This window comes from Serpula lacrymans (assembly GCF_000218685.1).
Source record: "Serpula lacrymans var. lacrymans S7.9 unplaced genomic scaffold SERLAscaffold_2, whole genome shotgun sequence".
Lineage (NCBI taxonomy): Eukaryota > Fungi > Basidiomycota > Agaricomycetes > Boletales > Serpulaceae > Serpula > Serpula lacrymans.
Window position 1 is genome coordinate 648472 of NW_006763291.1, and position 19529 is coordinate 668000.

General features: G+C 48.2%; 11 protein-coding genes across 11 annotated transcripts; 4 read left to right on the top strand and 7 right to left on the bottom strand.

Moving 5' to 3' along the window:
• Positions 1 to 278: 278 nt before the first annotated feature.
• Positions 279 to 1186, top strand: SERLADRAFT_444949 (uncharacterized protein; the record flags this gene model as incomplete). Its single annotated transcript, XM_007313283.1, has 1 exon — positions 279 to 1186. The coding sequence occupies one exon, from the start codon at positions 279 to 281 to the stop codon at positions 993 to 995; it is 717 nt and encodes a 238-aa protein (XP_007313345.1).
• Positions 1169 to 1548, top strand: SERLADRAFT_456427 (uncharacterized protein; the record flags this gene model as incomplete). The annotated part of the gene is made up of 1 exon (XM_007313284.1): positions 1169 to 1548. A coding segment is annotated over one exon (327 nt), but the record flags the coding sequence as incomplete, so codon positions are not given.
• Positions 1549 to 2418: 870 nt separating this feature from the next.
• Positions 2419 to 2897, bottom strand: SERLADRAFT_456428 (uncharacterized protein; the record flags this gene model as incomplete). The annotated part of the gene is made up of 2 exons (XM_007313285.1): positions 2419 to 2720; positions 2783 to 2897. 2 exons carry the CDS (start codon positions 2807 to 2809, stop codon positions 2517 to 2519), a joined length of 231 nt encoding a protein of 76 aa, XP_007313347.1.
• An 868-nt stretch (positions 2898 to 3765) lies between these two features.
• Positions 3766 to 4306, top strand: SERLADRAFT_377491 (uncharacterized protein; the record flags this gene model as incomplete). Its single annotated transcript, XM_007313286.1, has 2 exons — positions 3766 to 4047; positions 4123 to 4306. Coding segments are annotated over 2 exons (260 nt in total), but the record flags the coding sequence as incomplete, so codon positions are not given.
• A 298-nt stretch (positions 4307 to 4604) lies between these two features.
• On the bottom strand, positions 4605 to 7368 carry SERLADRAFT_444951 (uncharacterized protein; the record flags this gene model as incomplete). Its single annotated transcript, XM_007313287.1, has 6 exons — positions 4605 to 5502; positions 5571 to 6416; positions 6476 to 6676; positions 6744 to 6747; positions 6821 to 7010; positions 7047 to 7368. The coding sequence occupies 6 exons, from the start codon at positions 7366 to 7368 to the stop codon at positions 4849 to 4851; spliced, it is 2217 nt and encodes a 738-aa protein (XP_007313349.1).
• Positions 7369 to 8478: 1110 nt separating this feature from the next.
• SERLADRAFT_365133 (uncharacterized protein) lies at positions 8479 to 10685 on the bottom strand (the record flags this gene model as incomplete). Its single annotated transcript, XM_007313288.1, has 3 exons — positions 8479 to 9416; positions 9479 to 9944; positions 10368 to 10685. The coding sequence occupies 3 exons, from the start codon at positions 10683 to 10685 to the stop codon at positions 8479 to 8481; spliced, it is 1722 nt and encodes a 573-aa protein (XP_007313350.1).
• A 199-nt stretch (positions 10686 to 10884) lies between these two features.
• On the bottom strand, positions 10885 to 11744 carry SERLADRAFT_456442 (uncharacterized protein; the record flags this gene model as incomplete). The annotated part of the gene is made up of 4 exons (XM_007313289.1): positions 10885 to 11270; positions 11327 to 11386; positions 11442 to 11529; positions 11584 to 11744. The coding sequence occupies 4 exons, from the start codon at positions 11619 to 11621 to the stop codon at positions 11115 to 11117; spliced, it is 342 nt and encodes a 113-aa protein (XP_007313351.1).
• A 638-nt stretch (positions 11745 to 12382) lies between these two features.
• SERLADRAFT_412741 (uncharacterized protein) lies at positions 12383 to 15015 on the bottom strand (the record flags this gene model as incomplete). Its single annotated transcript, XM_007313290.1, has 7 exons — positions 12383 to 13211; positions 13277 to 13635; positions 13692 to 13753; positions 13810 to 13897; positions 13967 to 14039; positions 14101 to 14938; positions 14990 to 15015. 7 exons carry the CDS (start codon positions 15010 to 15012, stop codon positions 12936 to 12938), a joined length of 1719 nt encoding a protein of 572 aa, XP_007313352.1.
• A 1503-nt stretch (positions 15016 to 16518) lies between these two features.
• On the top strand, positions 16519 to 17591 carry SERLADRAFT_456449 (uncharacterized protein; the record flags this gene model as incomplete). The annotated part of the gene is made up of 3 exons (XM_007313291.1): positions 16519 to 16981; positions 17047 to 17179; positions 17229 to 17591. 3 exons carry the CDS (start codon positions 16541 to 16543, stop codon positions 17450 to 17452), a joined length of 798 nt encoding a protein of 265 aa, XP_007313353.1.
• Positions 17592 to 17756: 165 nt separating this feature from the next.
• On the bottom strand, positions 17757 to 18362 carry SERLADRAFT_456450 (uncharacterized protein; the record flags this gene model as incomplete). Its single annotated transcript, XM_007313292.1, has 2 exons — positions 17757 to 18077; positions 18134 to 18362. 2 exons carry the CDS (start codon positions 18339 to 18341, stop codon positions 18031 to 18033), a joined length of 255 nt encoding a protein of 84 aa, XP_007313354.1.
• A 39-nt stretch (positions 18363 to 18401) lies between these two features.
• Positions 18402 to 19455, bottom strand: SERLADRAFT_456451 (uncharacterized protein; the record flags this gene model as incomplete). Its single annotated transcript, XM_007313293.1, has 10 exons — positions 18402 to 18439; positions 18498 to 18506; positions 18568 to 18610; positions 18661 to 18676; positions 18730 to 18855; positions 18925 to 18932; positions 18988 to 19064; positions 19114 to 19211; positions 19268 to 19384; positions 19435 to 19455. Coding segments are annotated over 8 exons (408 nt in total), but the record flags the coding sequence as incomplete, so codon positions are not given.
• Between the last annotated feature and the right edge of the window lie 74 nt (positions 19456 to 19529).

The window sequence follows — 19529 nt, forward strand, 5'->3', positions numbered from 1 at the left end:
CTGGTGTCCTTGGAGAAGAGGATTTTTTTATTCCTTGAAGCTTTAGGTTGTTCTTGTTTCAGTATAGACCTTCCTTTTTAGGCAAGTGCTGTAAACGAACACGATGGGTCCTACCAGGATCCACACTCTTCCCTCTGCCCTTCATGGCTGCTACTCATTTGATTTGACGTCAACTGCATTCAAAATACTGCTCTTTCAAGTCGACATCGTACGCTACATAAGACTCGCTTATCAACACAGCACAAGACTAGCTGTTTCACCCGTAGACAATTAACACGATGATGAGAGGATACTTTGCGTTCCCTCCAGCTCAAGCCGTTCATACTTTACCACAGTCAGAGAAAGTAGGGGATGTGCCTAGGGTGGACAAGGTAGATGTGCAAAGTGGAGCAGATCCACGTTTCGAGAGGATGGAGACGGAGAAGCCAAATGTGGACGATGTTCGGAATCGAGAACAACAGAGGCAGGACGAAGAAGCAAGAAGAAGACGAAGGGAGAAGGCAAAAGAAGTAGCAGACGCTGGAGAGATGGAATGGGTACGGTCAGGAGGCGTTCTACGAGACGCGTTTGGGCGGAGAGATTGGGTACGGACAGAGGGTATCCGAAAGGAAATAAAATTGCAAGAGCAGGAGAAGCGCGTGATGGAGAAATGGGAAGCGTACGAACGGCGATGGCGTCTTCTGCTCACTTCGAATGATCCGCTTGGTTTCTCAGATATCCCGTGGCCTCTACATACCCCTCCATCCGCTGCCAAGGGACTAGCTATAACGCCAATCTCGGAATTCGTGTTCGAATCGCTCTCGGTTCGTGCGAACGTCGTAACAAGGAGAGAAAGAATCCGGAACTCGCTCTTGCGATGGCATCCGGATAAGCTTGCTGGTGTGGTGAGCAGAGTGAAGTGCGATGATATGGAAGGTGTTGTCGAGGGTATTAATGCGGTTGCGCATTGCTTGAAGACGCTGCAAGATACGGAGAGAGCTGGACAGCGACTCTAGGGGCGTGTGCTTGTGATTGATGGCGAGTGTGACCTGTGTTAGAGATAATGCAGGGATGAGTGATTAGCAGCTCATAGATACTGCAGCTCAAGATGTTTGCAGGCCAATGTCAAATTCAGACGCATTCGATGTCCGCCATGATGCCGAGTGACGGCGGGAGGAGGACGAACCTTAAGTGAAAAGCGACTGGTGACGACGACTGTGTGGTTATACGAGCCTGTACGATGAGGATCCCGGTGGAGAACTACCAGCAACAGGCCGTATACGGCACAGAATATGGCCCACCGACATCCACTTCCTCCTCTTTGGCGGGGAACATCCTTTCTTCCACTCCAGAACCACCCCCAGCTGACCAGGACTCAGACATCCTCCTCACCCAGCCAACATCATCAAATGCATCTAGATATTGCTCAGTGAGGGGATGCAACAAACCGCTTTCATACGACTCCAATAACAAGATGTGCGACGTTTGCCGCGGTCGCCATCGCATATATGCAACCACGAAGAGAGCAAAGCGCAAAATGGAAAAAGCAGCTATCGTGTCACAGAACCTCGTCCACATTCCCCCAGAGCAACGTCCTCCAATCTGGATGCCTGAATCTTCCCTCGAACCTCAGGAAGCAGCCCAGGAGAGTCCTGTATACCACCACGAGCCTTCTCAGCCCACCCCTCCCAGCGTGGATATTGACGTGAGTAACCAAGCATGTTATAATCAATCAGGCATCAGCGCAGGTACTGATGATGTCGTAGACTACACCCCAGGTCCCAATCTTTGTATCCCCTTCGTCGGCTTCCCGCGGTTGGGATTACGATCCAGCTCTTGATCCCCGCCTATTCATGCCTCAAAGTTCCGAGCTCGCAGGAGCGTTAACTTTACCCAACACGAGCAATCAGAGAACCCAACCAAGCCATCATTCAAACACGTCTTCTGAGCCTTCCTCTGTCGCAGCTGGCAATGGTTCTCTTGATGATCATGAGGCTGCTGAATCTTTGGTTGACCCAGATGAACCTGCGGATGACCCCTCATCTTCTGCATCGGCACAGGGCTCTTCGTCTCCTCGCTATTGTTCTGTCAAAGGATGCAAGGCCGTCATTCCAGGCGATTACTTTTTCAAAATGTGCGAACCCTGCCGAAACAGGTACCGTGGCTACGGCATTACCAAGCGTGCCAAGTGGAAACAATCGAGGTCTGCAGCGAATGCAGAACTAGATGCACTAAGAGAGGAAGAAGATAAGCGGAGAGTTGATATGGGTCTTAAAGTTGGAGTCTATGCCAACCTTTCGGAAATTATATTAACGTCATCTGTCTTAGCCCTTGGAAGAATGTATCGAAGAGTTTCTCGAATGGGAGAAGACGACAATTGAGCGTATCGATGGTGGACCGCCCTCTTACGCTGAAGATGACTCCACGGACGGCCCAATTCTTCCTGCTCGAATGTGTACAGTGTCTCATTGCCATAAAATTCTCTCTGGTCACTACAAATATCGCCGTTGCGAACAGCATCGCTTGCAAAATCGATATCATAGTAGACTGAAACGCGTGAGGGAAAAAGAGACAAAGTCATATGGGCCTCCTGGTGACTCGGAAGATGACGAAGAACAGGATGAAGAACAAAATCTTGATGGTCGACCCAGAAAAATCAAAGTTCTTGAGCCGCTCTTCACCAATGCGCCGATCGACGTAGTTCGTGGGACACGGGATGAAGATTTTGACGGAGAAGAGGGAATGGTCAGTCAACTTATCGCTTTATGTATATCCGCCTCATTAACCCGCCCTCAATCTCCTAGCAATTCCTCCTACAGATGGCCGGCATCCCTCCAGCTGCTCGAGGGATCCGACGGACCAACCACGTGTGTTCAGTGAAGTCGTGTTATAACCTTCTGGCGCCCCATGTACCCTGGAAAATGTGTGATACATGTCGTGCCCATGATCGCAGAGTGCGAAACAGTAAGAGGATGCGTGATATGGGAAAATTGCCTCCACTGCCTCTTCGTGAACCCAAAGAACCCAAGAAGTCCAAGGCGAAGACACCTCGTGTACCGAAGCAGAAGAAAGCTAAGAATGTCTCTGAAGCGCCATCTAATGCAGAAGGTACTGAAGTTCCTACTGCGGAGGTAAATGAAGAACCATCCACGTCTGCTGTGATATCTGCCAGTAATGAACTTCCTGAGGTAGAGGGCCATGTAATGGATAGCGTCAAAGATGACCATTTGTCCCAGGTACCTTTTTCTCCGCTTTCTATATCAAGTTGTGTATTTACTATTCACTGATTAGGGGCAGGGTAGCGAGCACGACTCGGCTTCAGCGCAGGCAACCATACCTGTCCAACCTGACGAAGGTCCATCTTCCACCACCGGAGATGGGCTGAATCACCCGGAACAATCTGTAGCCAATGTCCCTCCCAGCGACTCGTCTGCAGCCCCATCTAATACTAGCAGCACGCCTGCCGCACCACCTGTAGCAACTGTTCGGCGCAGGAGGAAAAGACAAGTTGTCCAGTCTGTCGAGACGACCGCGGTCAATCCCGCCCAGGAAGCACCTAGCACACAAACCACAGATGCCCCGCAGCCTCCGGGCCCTGCAACTGCTGTGACAGGCGCCTCCACAACCAGTACGCCTCATAATCTTCCTCCAGACGCCCATCCCTATGTCATCCCGCCACAGTATCAAGTCCCATACTATATGCCTCCTCCTTACAACATGCCTCCATACAATATGCCCCATCACCAGCCATACCCCTCGCCTTCCCACGGACCACCACCAGCGCAAGGATATCCGAGTCATCCACCGCAGCCGCCTCCACCTCAGCCCCAACATGGACCCTATCCTTCTCAACCATACGGATCATACCCGCCCTATCCATACTCCTCGCCCTATCCACAGCAACCTTATCCGTACTTGTCGCGATCGTTCATGCCATCACCCTACAACGTTCCACCTCCACCTTATCCTCCACCGTACGGTGCCCCATTGTATCAGGGACAATCGGCCTACAATGCGCCACCTCAAACTCAGCATCCCTCGACGAAATCTCGAGATCTTCAGTTCCAGGTATGCATCCTTTTTAAATTGACCCAGTGTTGCGTTTAGATCTTACGTTTTCCACCTTGTTTTGCATCACATCAGACGCCCACGACAGGTGTAGGTGTGCCTCAGCGTCGGAAACGGGGCAAGTTACCGATCAGAGCAGATACGACAAACACAGAATCTGCGAGTGCGAGTGCATCAGTTATCTCTGCGGCAAATGACGGTGCCGTGCCCGAGGGGAGCCACAGTCGTAGTAGATCTCAGGGTTCGCGGACATCAAGTGAGCCCGATGATGAAGAGGGCGGCGTCTCAACTTCGCTCCTCCATCAGGGAACAAATGATACGCCAGATGATGAGAATATTCGTTCATCTCCTTTGGCAATAGTAAGTCTTCTAATTGATCCCCCCAGATTGCTTAAACCCATCACTGCTATGCAGCGCCAGTGTACGAAGAAATCATGTCGCCGTACTCTCTCCACATCCTCCGTGGGAAGTCTCTGTGAGCGCTGTCGTGCACGTATCAAGAAGTACCAAGTCAGAGCCAAACAGAGGTTTAGATTAGAACCTCGAAAACCAATTGTAACTACAGTTTAATCACTTTTTTTAATAACAATTATTTTTGTATGGCAACATGTTATCAACGCTGTCTGTAATATGAGAGCAAGACTAGCAAAAGTAGTACAATGATAATAACTTCCTCGTATCTTTATGCACGATTAAGAGCGTGAACGTCGTAAATAATATACGTCTATCTACTGATCATGAACCGGATATCCATAAGTGTAGATTCCCCACTGTCCCAGTAATGCAAGCATGGTTCTGTAATCACTCTGCTTCGGCGTCGTACTCGTCTTCGCTGCCGCTGCCCCCTCTCCTCTCGCCATTACCATCTACGCTGAGCCACGCTTCGAGTCGACGCCCCAGTTCACCCCCTCGGCCACCACATATGTCGCCAGTCATGTCCAACATCTGCTCCCGTTCTCCCTCCTTCTTTAACGGTATACGTCCCGCCTGTTTCCGTTTCTTCAGAGAAGAGACTAGCAATGAGCCTGACCCGGAGCCGGAATGGCTCGCCTCGCTCTCACTCGCAAAGTCACCACGCATGGATGGGCTTAGCAGCCCCGACTCTTCGACTGTCGTATCTGCGTCTTTGAACCAATCTTCCTCCGTGTCCTCTGGGCCTAGAATACTATCGACCAAACCCTCCTCCCAGCCGTCCCACTCCGCACATCGGTGAGCCAGCCGTAGTCGCGCACCAATAGCCTCATAGTGTAACCACTCTTTCGCTATCACAGCAAGATCGGCGTGTATGCTTTTCTTCACAGGATGTTGCGAAGACGACGCAGGGCTCTCAGCGAGCTGCACGACGGCCTCGCGGAACAATCGGGCTGTGAATGGACTGGACTGCAGGAAGGCGGGAAGATGGGCACAAGCCCAGAGCGGCCGCGTCGTCGTAGACTCCCAGTCGATCACACACGTCTATAGGGTGAAATCGGAAAGAAGCCATTGAGCCATATTTAGACCGATCCGAAAAAATAGACACCTACTATTTTTGTGTGGTCATGTTCGTCGACAAACACATTTTCGAGACTCAGGTCATGACAGTCCAGTCCAAACTCCTCCGTGGCCGCTGGGTCGGTGCTCGATCCGAGACGCTGCATCATCTTCATCCATCGTCCCATCTCTTGCCGTACACATTCTTCGCGCCTCATCATGTGCGATACTAGGAAAGTACTCCGCTGCATTCGTCGGTAATCCCTGTACATCGCATCACCAGGCCCTTCCCACTCCTCCTCGCTCTCTTCAAGGTCCCACTCGTCGCTGTCATCACTCTTGTCGTCGGGAACAGCTCTTAGGTGATGATGCCTCGAGGAGTGAATGTCGTCTGGATCAAGATGTAGACGATGCGGTGCGGATTTACCTTCGTTCTCGCGAATGACACCGGAAATTTCACGCTCGACGCATGATTCAAGATATGCACGTGTGCTGGACCAAGGACCACGATTGATTTCACTTGGGTGTGAGAGGTCGCCTCTGTTCGAGCCAAAGAATGGCCAAGATATTATGGATCCAACGTTAAAACCGGGAGCGGCAGGAATCTGGGATGGAGGCTTTGCGGCTGGCTTAGGCGTTGGGATACTCGACGAACTCGTCATGCTCAGTAGAGGCATAAATGAGAAGCCCTTGATGGTAGTCGAATGCGTTGCGGTTGGAGTGGGCGCTCCTGAAGACAATGTAGATGTTGAAGGAGAGGAGTCTTGATACAGAGACCCGAGGTGAGTAAATCGGTGGGAAAATAGTGGTATGATCAGCGATGCTACACTTGAAAACAACCTTCTCAGTTCATCATTAGACATAGTATGATACACTCTTGACAGGGGAATACCAGGCGCCTGCACGAAAACATGTGACTTATTAGTTGCACGTGCAGTGAGGACGCGCGATGGCTTACCTTGGACATTAGGATATATTCGCCTCCCAAACGGTTATATGGATTAGCGTCATAGTGATATACAAATGGCACAGGAATGGATGTCTTCTCGCGGAGGTACTTCAAGGTAGCGACTTCTGATTCAGTCTTGAGGCGCGGCATAAATCGCCGAGCGACCCGGGCCACTAACTCCCGGGTATCAACGAGGGTGACGAGATAAGCCTGTAGAATAGGAGCGTTGTGTACATGAGTATTGTGAATGTGGGGTGACTTCGTGAAGATGAAATACATACCTTGTGGAAAGTCCCTAAAGGAGCCCGGGAGCCCTTCGGTCAGCTATCGCCCAGTAATGACGAGAGATGACACGTACCTGCGCTCAAGAACGTGATTCTGCCCACATCGGTGCCCATCTTTTCCCTGACCACGTCTTTGAGCAGTCTTCTATCAACTTGGAAGGGTTGGGCACCGTGTAGAGCCGCGTCTGCTCTAGCCTCGCGTTTGCGGTCATCGTGCTCTACGTCCCAGTCCCATACGACCGCGATCTTTGAAGTGGAAGCTGGTGCGGGTGAAAATGGTGGAGAGATCGCAGCACGGTGCTGATTTGGGAGGCCATCCATCATGGCAACATGGCCATTACGATGCATAGTTGCTTGATGCAGGTAATCCAGGCCGTGAGCAGATGGCCTGTGTTTCTCGGTGTGAGATGAGGGTGTAAACGAGCGGGCTGTATTGGTGTACGGGTCTGTCGCTGTCGCAAGCGAGAACCTTTGTTGTGTTGGTGAGGAACGAAGGGAGGGGATGTCTGCATCAACGTACCCGGAGTTGGTCATAACAATCTCATATGGCTCTAATCCATATTTGGATTTGTTTGGTCTATTGATACGTTTTTCCGTAATGGGCACAGCTACAGGCATCGTAAGTGAGACAACAAATGGGTCAATATTAATGTCTACAATGTCTACAATGACTTTGCTTATATACTTTCCCAATGTCTGCTTTCGAATCTCCACCTTGGCCCCGCATTGCTCTATCACACTGGGCTTGTCCTCTTTTCCGTGCTTTGGCTTGTTCCTGGGCCCACGGATTAACGTTATGGTTGTTATTTATGTCTCTTGGCTCCCTTATCTCTAAATTAACCATTCATTCTTAATTACCCTCCGTCCTGGGCACTCTGGGCGCTTTAATGGCCGACGGTTACACTAACGCTACTCGTTGCTTCTTCGCTCTGTCACCTCTTGGCACATCATCGGCAGTGTTCATAACATTCATACACTAGCACGGGCACCGGTCAATGTGATATCCTCCTGTTCTTCCAGTTTCATAATTGGAGCTACAGTTTTTGAACTAGCCAGGAAACCTCATGGGATCGTAGCCGCAGCATTGCTTTTGATCGGGATAGGCGGTGATACGTGTCTACCGCTCACCCCAGTCCTTTGGGGTAACAAACATACTAGTACTTACATAGAAATAACTACAAATATTACGACCATACTATCAACATCACATTTTCCAAAAGGTGTCAACGAGGAATCCATGGTGGAGGCACTGCCCGAAAAAACGCGTGTGATGCGAGAAACGAGCACAGTTGATGGTCTCACGGATATGCTTCGACGTCAACAACTGAACCCCGGTCGTACAGCTCTGTCACCTGGCTTTCAGTCGCCATCAGTTATTTCTTCGAAATCCATCTTGAAAGGATAAGCGGCAATAAAGCGGGCACCATCCTTTCGAGCGTCGACACTCGATTCAACTACTACAACAGCCCGTTGTATGATATCTAGAGAACAAGCCGTGTTGAAATCTCCAAATCCTATGCACAGCACGACATATACTACAAAGCGTCAGCTCTTATATCATACTGAATAACGAGCTTCTTACCATTATCCCCTATTCTTAGCACTCCAGCGATAAGATATAAAATACACACAACTTAAAAATAGGCTGCGTTATAATAACGCTTAAAAGTCCGTGGCCTAGAGCAAACCCAAATGTCAAACTGAGTTTCAACGCCACCTTCACTTCAGTCAAAGAGACCTTACATACGAAGGCTCCGTACAAACAACTTCTTCGACTCTTTTCTTCAACCAGTTGATCACGTCTTGTCCAAGGGAAGCGCAATCGTACAACTCCAGCTGTGTCAGCCTAGTAGGTGATACCCCGTTCACAATGGCCGCATTTCCCGTATCTGGATTGCGCGACTCGACCATCTGCACAAGTTTAGCAACCCCGTCACCATGAGCATGACAATTTTTCATGGCTAGTGCAGTCAGATTCGGAAGTGACCATTGCGTCTGGTCCTCATCCGGCGCACCGAGCGCCGTAAGAAGTGGCTCGAAAGGTGTTCCGCCGACATTGAGAGTTTGTAGATGGTTCAGTTCAGATAGGAAAGTCCAAGAGATGACCACACCACCTGGTCCATAGTAAATCGAAGTCGACGAGGTGTTTCCGTAAGCTACAGAAAGATGCCTCAAAGGTGGATTGTTAGAACGCGTAAGCATGTTGGAGATGGTGTCCTCAACAGGCTCTCGGGCTTCAATATCAAGATTGAGCATGTCCAGTGAAGGGAGAATCAGAGAGTCCACCAATTGTGACATATGGTAATGACCACCGAAAGTAAGCTCGCGGAGCTCAGGAAGGGTAGTCGGGGATAGGGGAAGAATCGCAGGGAGGACAATGGTGAAGTGCAACGAAAGGGATTCCAAACCAGGATTACTGGAAACAATATGTAAGATCCTATCCAGTGGAAGATGGCTAGCTGGCAGGGCTCGGAGAGTGAGAGAACGCAAGTTGGTCTTGAAGATAGGGGAAGACCATTTGAAAGGAGTAAATTGGAGTGTAAGTGACTCAAGCTTGGGTAGCGCGATCTGAGTATTGACACTTGCGCTCGGAAGCCAAGGCCAATCTGTGTAGTAAGTGGGCTCTGCGCATGAAATTTCAAATTCACTGAGGACAGGGGCATCACCTAGGTGTTCGCAATTGGTCAGCAAGTTCCATCAATAGCGCACAATGTGGAATAATTTTCACCCGAGATAGATTTTAAAGCTGACATGGAAGAGAACTGTTTGTCAAACCTGAAGACAAAACGCTGCCAGCGGGGCATCTGCTCAACCAAGTAGAAAATCGCGATGTGGCCCCAATGCATGCTTCGTTGAGGCTGTGGACTAATCTGCATAGCTGAAGGTGGAGGAGGGGACCAATCAGGATGCGATGGTGATGGTGGGACTATGATGGGTGTATGCGCGGGGGGAAGAATGATCGCGGTGCCTGGAGTATGGGATATCACATAATGTGCTGGAGGGCTTCCTGTGTGAGGAAACGATCCACCTGGCCATGGAGTGGGCGACACCGGCCGCGTGCGAGTAGAAGGTTCAGGAGATGACCCATTAACCTGGAGAAATATTTCGATGTCCAGCGGCACTTTATCGCCCGAACGTTCCAGCCACAGCCGTATTGTATCGGCAGATGAACTCTGAGTCGTGATAAGACGAATCTATGGCAAGTGTCAGCAAGGAGATAAGATGGAACAATAAACAAGCAAGTGACAGGACCAGGCACCAGGTGTAGATACAGCGTCTATATACGACGTGAATATCTGGGGTATGATGCCAGTATTTACAATGTACCGAGAGAAATTGGTGGTTTAGAAGCGCAGGACACCACTTCAATTCGCAACTGAACATTTCGCGAATACCCCCAATAGTCTAGTATGATTGCACAACGGATTCCTCGACATCGCGTAGAGACGTCGGGTCACGTGTGTTGACCAGGCATAAAAACACACGTTTAACGCGTTCCCCCTCCCAGGCACTCCTAGACGCTGTACACCAAAGTATGTAGTATCACGCACCTTGGACCACAACTTGGGCATTGACAAGGCCAGACGCCGCCACAACGAGGATACAGCCGCGAGCACCCAGGCACAACAAGGATAGTCGTCAAAATTGAACAAGAATATTTGTCGAAGCAGCTCGTTGGGAAGCCTGCGAATGGGGGAAATGTAAGCCATTGTGTGAAATACCTTCTCCTCCAGCAGTTCCCGCTCGAGTTGCATCTCGCCGATAGTGCATCTCGACTCGGCCACGATCTGAGCGAGTGCAGCTTCAGCAGCGTCAATTTTGTCGGTCAGCTGTGCGAGCTGTTCACGTCGGGATTCGAGTTCTCTGCGTGCCTCTGCAATGGTATTCCTTGTCGGTGGTTCAGGGAAATCCAGGAGAGAGTGTTTGGGTTGCATGGTCGTAAGGATGAGTACAAGAGTATGTTACAGCAAATAAGGAGGCTTTGGGACTGAGAGGAAGCCAAATAAATTCCGCCCACGCATTTGTGCTAAACACGTGGCTTTATAGGTCCGACTTGGTCAAATTCCCGAACGGCACAACGACCACCTGAGTATAGTCCTTTTTGTTGTAACTAGAAAAGCCATCAGTGTGCACTGCAAAGTGAGGGGACTCTTCATATAAGCCTCATAAATTACCCTATGCCAACAGAGAATCTCAGGTAACGCTAACAACCCCAAGAACAAAAGGAGCAATACATATCTATACAATGTAATCTATGGTCACAGCCAGTCCGATCCAAGAAGATAACACGAAAAGGGAGAGGACAAGAGAGAATACAAGGAAATCCAATTCCCGGACCTTTCATCTGTTCTCTGCCAGTACTACTATTTCTTCCCGGCCTCGACGGCATCTCCATTCTTGCAAGCGATTATTTTAATCCTGGGCGCTGACACCATTTCATTCGATTCCATTTTAAAGGACGGGTTCTTGACAATGAACGTCCATACGTCGTCACATAATCGATACGTATGCAGGTGGCCCTGATTACGAGTTGATTGTGGTGCAGCGAGAAACAGGCTGAAGCGTGCAAGCGTACCTTTAGTGTAGTCTTAGTCTTCACCTGCTTAATCATCGTATCCGCAAGGGACTTGTCAAACTGCCATCCACAAATGTTAGACCTTGCAAGGGTGAACGCTAACGGTAGATGCAACCTGCTGAAGAACCTTCATAGCTAGCTGCGGTGTAATTGCACCACTGGTGATGAGTTCGTCCAGCGAATCTGTGAGGGCCATACCAATCCTGAGGAAGACTCATTTTGACTTTTAATGAGCATTGACAAGCGTTTCAACATACGAAGATCCACGGTAAAACTCGTAATATGCGGCTGCCATGTTCGAAACGTGATGAGAGCTTTAGACCTGGATCTTGTCAAGTGGCTACAACGCTGCAGCTTGCAAGAGACGCAAGCTCAGGGAGTGGCAGAAAGTGGATGAGTAAGAAGAAATCACGTGCCCTTGGGCCAACTCCTCTGACGGAGTTGAAACTTTTGGCCTCAATTCTTTCAGCTTGACACTTGGAGATAACATTCATGGCGCATTTAATATTTATCGACATCTACATAGGAATCTCAGAGGAACATGCTCGAGAGGAAGCGTTATACAATGCGACGTGCGAGTTGCTTTCCAAGAATGCAACCATATACGGGCTACCTTCGCATCCTGAGGATCTGTCTGAAGAGCAAAAGGATATCCTGAAAGATCTAGATGTGCATATCCTTCTATAACCGCTCTACAGTACTCGAGTGGGGCTCGCTTAGATGTTGCAGTCTTTGACTCTCTCTTGATCCAGAAAATAGATTTGCGTTTCGTTGCACCGCCGTCTTTGAAGGCTGGCCGACTTATCTTCCAGTTATACGCTTCTTCGGGTCTCTCTAAAACGACGACAAACTTCTTGGCACTATGTACTGGCGAATGCGGGATGTGCAAGAATGCACCGAACAAGAAATTGCATTACATGGGATGTCCCATCCATCGTGTCGTAAAAGGCTTTGCGGCGCAGGGAGGCGATGTCACTAGAGGCGACGGGAGTGGTGGAGAGGTCAGCTTTAATCCTTTGATTGATGTTTTTAGGTTTTCATTAAACTCGGAATTTTAGTCAATTTATGGAGGTAAATTCAACGACGAGAAAGAGGGGTTAAAGGCGAAACTTTCTCAAGGATCTCTGGCCATGGCAAACTCTGGCAAAAACAGTAACACTTCTCAGTTTTTTGTGGTACTAACGGAAGACGAAAAACAATTGGCCAAGATGAGCGGCAAGTATGTAGCTTTTGGGAAGTTGAAAGATGGCTGGGATGTTTTAGCTCGGCTTGATTCGGTTGGCAGTGCAGACGGGAAGCCTTCACTTCCTGTCTGGATAGGCGGGTGTGGAAAATGTTAATTATCAACGTACCGAGCGGCCAAGAGAAACCATTTCGTCGCTATCATTTTTTGTGTCTCTGTCTACGAATCCGAGTAACTTTCATTCGTCGAATGTGTTTATTGATTATAAACCTTTTAATTTACATAACAGGTGAAGAACAAAAAAGAATGATGTGCTAATTGTACACGAAGCATGCTTATATTGACAACAATACACATTATAGGTAAAATACAAATATTAGTACGTGCATACGAGTGACCACAGGTAACAGCATCTCCGCAAACCTCTCAGAATTCTTTAGGTATGAACTTTCTTCCACACTCTCCGAGTGCTTCTTCGATCACTTTCATACCTTTCAACACCTTTTCCTCCTCAAATCTTCGTCCCACGACTTGAATCCCAACTGGTAGTCCATGCATAGCATCAGCATCATAAACCGAATACGCGCCTTTCGCGATAGCTCCCATTTGTTTGTACTCAGCGCTGCTGGTGAAATCTGAAGGGAGAGAATCTGTCGTTTTGTCGACGAACGACACGGGCAAGACACCAGCGGCATAGTCGAGCTATATAAAAATAGACATTTCAGCGATCAACTGAGGTCCGGGCGCAAGTACCAGAAGATACGAACAATGTTGAAAAGCATCATATAACTTGCTGACACCAAAGACACTTTCTCAGCGCTACCGTTCGGGATAGCAGGGAGAGAATGGGGTACGGTCAAGACGAAGTCTAAACCCTCCGCGTCCCAAGCTTCATGCCACTTCGCCCTATAGTCATCGCGAGCTACAACCAAAGCACGTTCCTCTAAGGCTGATTTCTTGTGTAAGTTCTCGAGCATCGATGCCCATACTTCGTCATTGCTGAACCGACGTGTCAAACTAGCCAGGAACTTCTTCACCAACAAAGGCAGGCCTAAAAGGGTTTTGATACCCAGCATCACAGGATCAAGTTTCTCTGTTCGCCGTACGGCTCCGAAGACCTGGGTCCCTGAACAAAGACATGAGCACTCTCGAGATCCCATCTTAGGGTACACGTATCATTACCTCCTTCGGCAAAAGCAAGCTGGAAACCAACGTTCAAGCCGTACGGGATATCTGGAGCGACACTATTGAAGTAGGATTAGCATGCTATGAGTGGCGCACGATGTCACTGATCGCTCACAAATCGACGACTTCGTGTCCCTGCTTTACCAACGCATCTGAAACCCACTCCAACGCTCGGCGACAAGCGGGGGAAGGTGATATGATACCTGCTCGTAAGGAGATACGGGTAGATTAATAATGATCATGTGCCTGGAAGTTGAATGTTCCGGACTCACCGTCATCCCAAACGATACCCCATCTCAGTTTTCTACCATGAAGATCTATTGCTCGCCAAGGTATGGGAACGCACTTCACAATGTAATATGATGTCAGAAACTGGTCGACATTTACAACAGCAGGCTGTACTTACTGAATGATCATACTCCCATGGTTGCATTCCGATCACCCTCTTCCAAAACTCCTCAAGATCATCCAAACGCCTGGACATGGGCGAACATGTGGTTGGCACTCCCTCAAGGCCAGGAAGCGGAGGTACCGTTCCGAAGTTGGGAAACCTTCCAAAGGAAGCTTTCATGCCGTACACCCCACAAAAATGGGCGGGCATTCTGACACTGCCTCCAATATCCGTGCCAATCTCGATAACACTTCCCCCATAAGCTAGGAGAGCGCCGCCACCGCCTGTAGAGGCCCCCGCAACGTACTTGTCGTTGTAAGGGTTAGTTGTACGGCCAAAGAGGTCTGAAGAGGTGTCGAGCCCAAGTACACCGGTCGGTGTTGTGGTCTTGACATGCATAAGAGCCCCGGCATCACGAAGAAGTCGGACTATGGCGGAAGAAGTTGTAACTGGATGATTTGCTCTACTTGAGAAGCCCAGTGTAGTGTCATACCCCTCGATATCGATACAATCTTTTAAACTGACAGGAACACCCGCAAGGGGAAGTATGCCCTTAGCCGGACCTGTATAACTTCTTTCAGGGGTACTGGCTCTAGATGGTTTCTCGACGTTGTTCGAAATTGCCTCTTGTATCATCACCGTTGTCAAGCAATTGGTTGCTTTCTGAGCAAGAACGACTTTTTTGCCATAAGCTTGGAGGATTTGGGATGGAGTGATGGAACCTGCTTTGTTCTGCGAAACAAGCTGGGTTAAAGACAGGTCAAGGAGCTTTCTATCATCTTCTGTACAGTCACTGAAGTAATTCGAAGGAAGGGAGTTTATCTTTGCTTGACGCTCTTCCTGCTTCGCAATGCTGAGTTGAGTTAGAATACAGAGTAAGCAGAAATATCACAAATGGGCTCACCAGTCGCGATGATGGGCAGACATAGTAAAAAACATCTTATGAAGCCAAGAAAGAGTAAAAGGATACGTCCATTTAAGAGGACATTTAAATACTCTAGCGGAAAGGGTTGTGGCTCATCATGATATTATTGAGCTAGAAGTCGTGGCGTTGTGACAGCAAAACCCAAGTAAACGTGCCGTAACTGGACTTGCGCACGAGACCGCATACGGCTACAAACCTAAGCAAAAGAGGAACCTACTTATCAACAATACAGGCAAACATTCCAGCGCTTCTTGAATCTTGAAGATAAGTATAATGAAAAAGGAACAAAAGCGGGCATTGAGAGGATTGCCATCTCCTTTGGTTCTGATAACATTACATCGCCCCTTGATAGGTTGCCAGGCTGCTCATAAACGCGACACGGCTAGGAAGAGAAATATAAAACATAAAGATTTGTGAGGTCTCGCAACATGAGTCCTGGATTCGATCTATGCGGAACATGCCATTCGCTGTACGTGACAGTCACTGGCACCTTCGATGGTGGTATGATGTGGTGCTGCTAATAGCGTAGGTCCGCGAGTTCGGTTCGGCCGCCATCAGAACATATGAACATCGCACGGAACTCTTGAATCAGGATGATATCCCTTATTCGCATAAGAACTCTGATACTTCAATAGGAAGCTGTTTTCCCTTTGGAAGGAATGCTTAGCATGAACACACACGTGCGAAGACGCATGTTTCGCCTTGTAGGTTAGCCTTAGCTAATTTTCCCGATAGGCTTACTGACTGTAGGCAGTGACTTACCTTCAGAAATAGATAACTTCTTCGGCAAAATCCCTGGCCTAAGCGCAAGCAGTATGAGGCCAAGTACGTGGAATGAACTTGCTGAAAGTATCCGGCGCCCACGATAACCCACTTGACACTGGCACGTCCTCGCGACCCTGATACGATGAGTGTGGATGCTTTGAAATCTGCAAGACAGGTAATATGAGATATAATTGACCATAGGATCGAAATACGCGGAATTCCGCCCCCAGATGTAGCATTGTATTTGATGGGGGCTGTACCGGTCAACCAGTAGGCGCTGGACAAAGATCGTTAATATTAGAAACAATAAGAACTGACTTGGAAATTGGTAGTGTCGAGATATTATCATATAACGCTGAACCAGTGATTCCTGTAGCATAACCCTATGCAATCATTCAAGTTACAGCTGCGCTGGTCCACAGGACCATGGCTGACAAGGGCGTGATATCAACACAGTAACTGATCGCTGGCCGGCTAGTTTGTGATGATATTGATGAGCGTGAGCAAGATCGGTGCACCGAGGAACCTTCATAAGCCTTGAAGCTAAGACTTGACAGAGATATTTATGATAAAGATAAGAAAGACGAAACTCCGGTGAAAAGTTATTGAACACTTTCCAAGTTATTCTGAGGAACAGAAAGCAAATGAAGCCTAGAAAGTTTGGATTAGTAAGCAACGCGTCAATACACCACAACAAAGTCATTGCTACGTTTAACGCGGTTATTAAACGCGACGCCACTACTGTGACGGTCATTGTCTTATACCATGGCTACACTCATGCAGAGCTCAAGTCCAGTCTCCAATTATCCTTCAACGCCTAGCAGATCCTCATATTACTCTTCCCTGAGTTATCAGCCTATAAACTCTTCGCCTCTGGCTTCACCGTCCCTAAAATCTTCTCTAGTCTCGGCTCAGGCCCGGCGACGTTCGCAATATAAGCCCACGACCCCCCGTTTCCGCAATACATCTTCAAATACATCAAGGGGATCAAACCCACTACCTCCTTGTGAATTGGGCCAGGAAGATCCGCAAAGATCTTTCTTGAGAGAACGGTTCAAAGTGAGGTGTTTTGAGCGTGCACAGAGACAGAGAGAACGAGTCGTTCAAGGGAAGCGGAGAAGCAGCGATGCTAGTAGTGACCTGCTGGATGAGGGTGGAATGGACTGCGAAGAAGAAGAGGAAGATGACATGGTTATGCAAGACGAGGTCCGTTTCATCCACTCCTCATACGTTACGCCTATGTTCATAAAAACCTTCGCTTTTGGAAACAGCTATTTAGACGGATTATGTCGAATGCGAACCACAAACGGCGACACTCATATCGTCTTTCTTACTCCCATGATGTTGGCTCCTCATTTGATCCTGACATGGAAGATGTTAGCCACTGGGAAGATGAGTTGAGAGGTAGGTTAACATAGGCTTTTATTTTGTTGTCGTCCTAATTTTATTACAGAATGTCCACCTGACATTGTGGATGAAGTCACACCTGAGGACTTGGAAAGCGAGGAATTGGCGGTGTATGCTGAAGAATATGCGGCGCTCGCGGATTTCGCAGATTTAGATGCCAATGTTGAAGACTTTTTCCTCAGTGACGTTGAAGATGGGTCACTAGAGCCCCCGAATTTAAAAGGAGCCAATGGCGATGTCTTTGACGATCAATGTATGGACATGACGTGAAAGTCTAGTGGAGTGTTTGTCCTATGTTGAATAGATGATATGTATCCTCTTTATCCTTTATTTGTATATGTGAGTTCTGTATCATTATTATCTCCAGTAATCAAAAGGATGTACATGCAATATAACCTTCATTTCGGTTGCCAAACGTTTTTGCTATGGTACGTCATAACCCCCTGGAGATATCGGTGTACTGGGTAATGTCATTCTGAATTTAGAAGGCCTCGATCTGAACTTTTTATTAACAATAACCAATTTTTTCTAGTTCATCATTGAAGAATCATGATGAAGCATTGGAAGACAATGTTTTTCAGATTGCAGCTCGCTGTATTTGCAAGGTTCTACGATCGAGTTGACATGGGGCCGATCAAACTTGAGTATAAGTTTATTCTAACTTCTAACCCTGTGTCAACGCCCGAAATCATGTACAGACAAGCTTCCATCGTAACCTGATAGGCGCAGCAGGGAAAGACTTCGATTCGAATTGCATACAGATTGGTGGGTGTTTCTAAGTTTGTATACACGTTGCTGGGATTATAGCTTTTGAGAACGTGAAACGACGTGCAATACAATCGCAAGTTCTAATATTGACGTTGACGAGGGATTTCTGAAATACCACCACCAGTGTCTTTTCAGAAGTCAAGGTCAGTCTATTGAAGTTAAACAATAAGGATGAAAACTTACCAAGCTCTTCTAGGATATGATCATCTGCAGTCATCCTAGTAGATGGCGGAGATGACACAATCATCGACAAAGGGGCCTCCATAGGAAAAAAAGATGTGACAACTACCGGCAGGCTATCGTCCTTCGACCTTGCATTATCAGTCAAGCGAGGGTCACGAAGGTTGAGCATCATGCGGGAGATCATTGTCGCCGATAGCCTGAGAGACATGAGCTAACACCAATGCGTCGGAGAACATGCAAGCATCTAGGGGTGGCCAGTATGACTTACGTATTTGCGAATACCGATGCAGAAGCGTTCAGTTCTGGCTGGATGTACACAACAAAGTTGTGGGTATAGTGTGTTCTAAACACCAAAGGTACTCACCTGAGCAAGCTGTAATCAGGTAAGTAAGGTGAGCTTTTGAAACATACACATACACGACCAATAATCTTACGAGAAAGGTCAAGATGTTGCCAAGGTTGGCCGCAGTTATAATCCTGGGTGCATCTCAGCGTTCACGTGGTTTGGAGAAGGTGACCACCCTTACCCAAAATACATCGCTCCTGATGAGGTCCGACGTCAGACATGTCACTGATATATCAGTCGAAGCACCTACCATCCCATAGCAGAATGTGGATCACATGACGTCCACCAACCGAGCCAATATGCCATGTCTTCCATATAGTGAGAACAAAGACTATAACGTCATACGCCAGCTGACCACACCATGCTATCGCTTGACCTACACAGCACAGGAAGAAACCGCAGTGAGAACACCATGTCTTCAAGTCGTAAAGCTATCCTCACGCACGTGTAGCTCTAAAACAATGCTGATAAGCGAGTCTTATCTACTGGTGGTTCTCAGACAGCTTACGTCTCTGACGGAAGAGGATCACCACACCCTATTACTGGGATATTGAGAGTGACATGGGTCACTGAAAAGATGGCCCACTTGAGTAAGTGTCAGTAAGGTGACCCCCAGGCTAGCGTGGCCACGCACGCAGGCGACTGCAACAACCATAACCCCGATCACTATAAACATGCACATTACCCGGCGGCTTTGGTTGTATAATGCGTAGACTCGCGCCATCATCAGGACTGGACGAAAATGTCAACGCAAGCATTGGCATTGGGTGTTAGATAAGAAGACCTACCTCCAGTAACTAATTGACTCAGCACTATAGTAGTCTGGGACAGAAGTTGAAAGCCGTGACAGCTTAGCACCACCGAGTATCAGCATGAGTGGGGCAGGTAAAATAAAATACAAACGTCTGTTCGATACGGTGATTATCGCGTTATAGATATGAATGGAATAACTTACAGGACTTTGAGGCGAGGGACCTAAAACGTCCCAGGAACTCACCAGAATCGTGCTAGTAGTTCGGCCAAAGACTAGGAAGTAGCGGCCGACGAAGA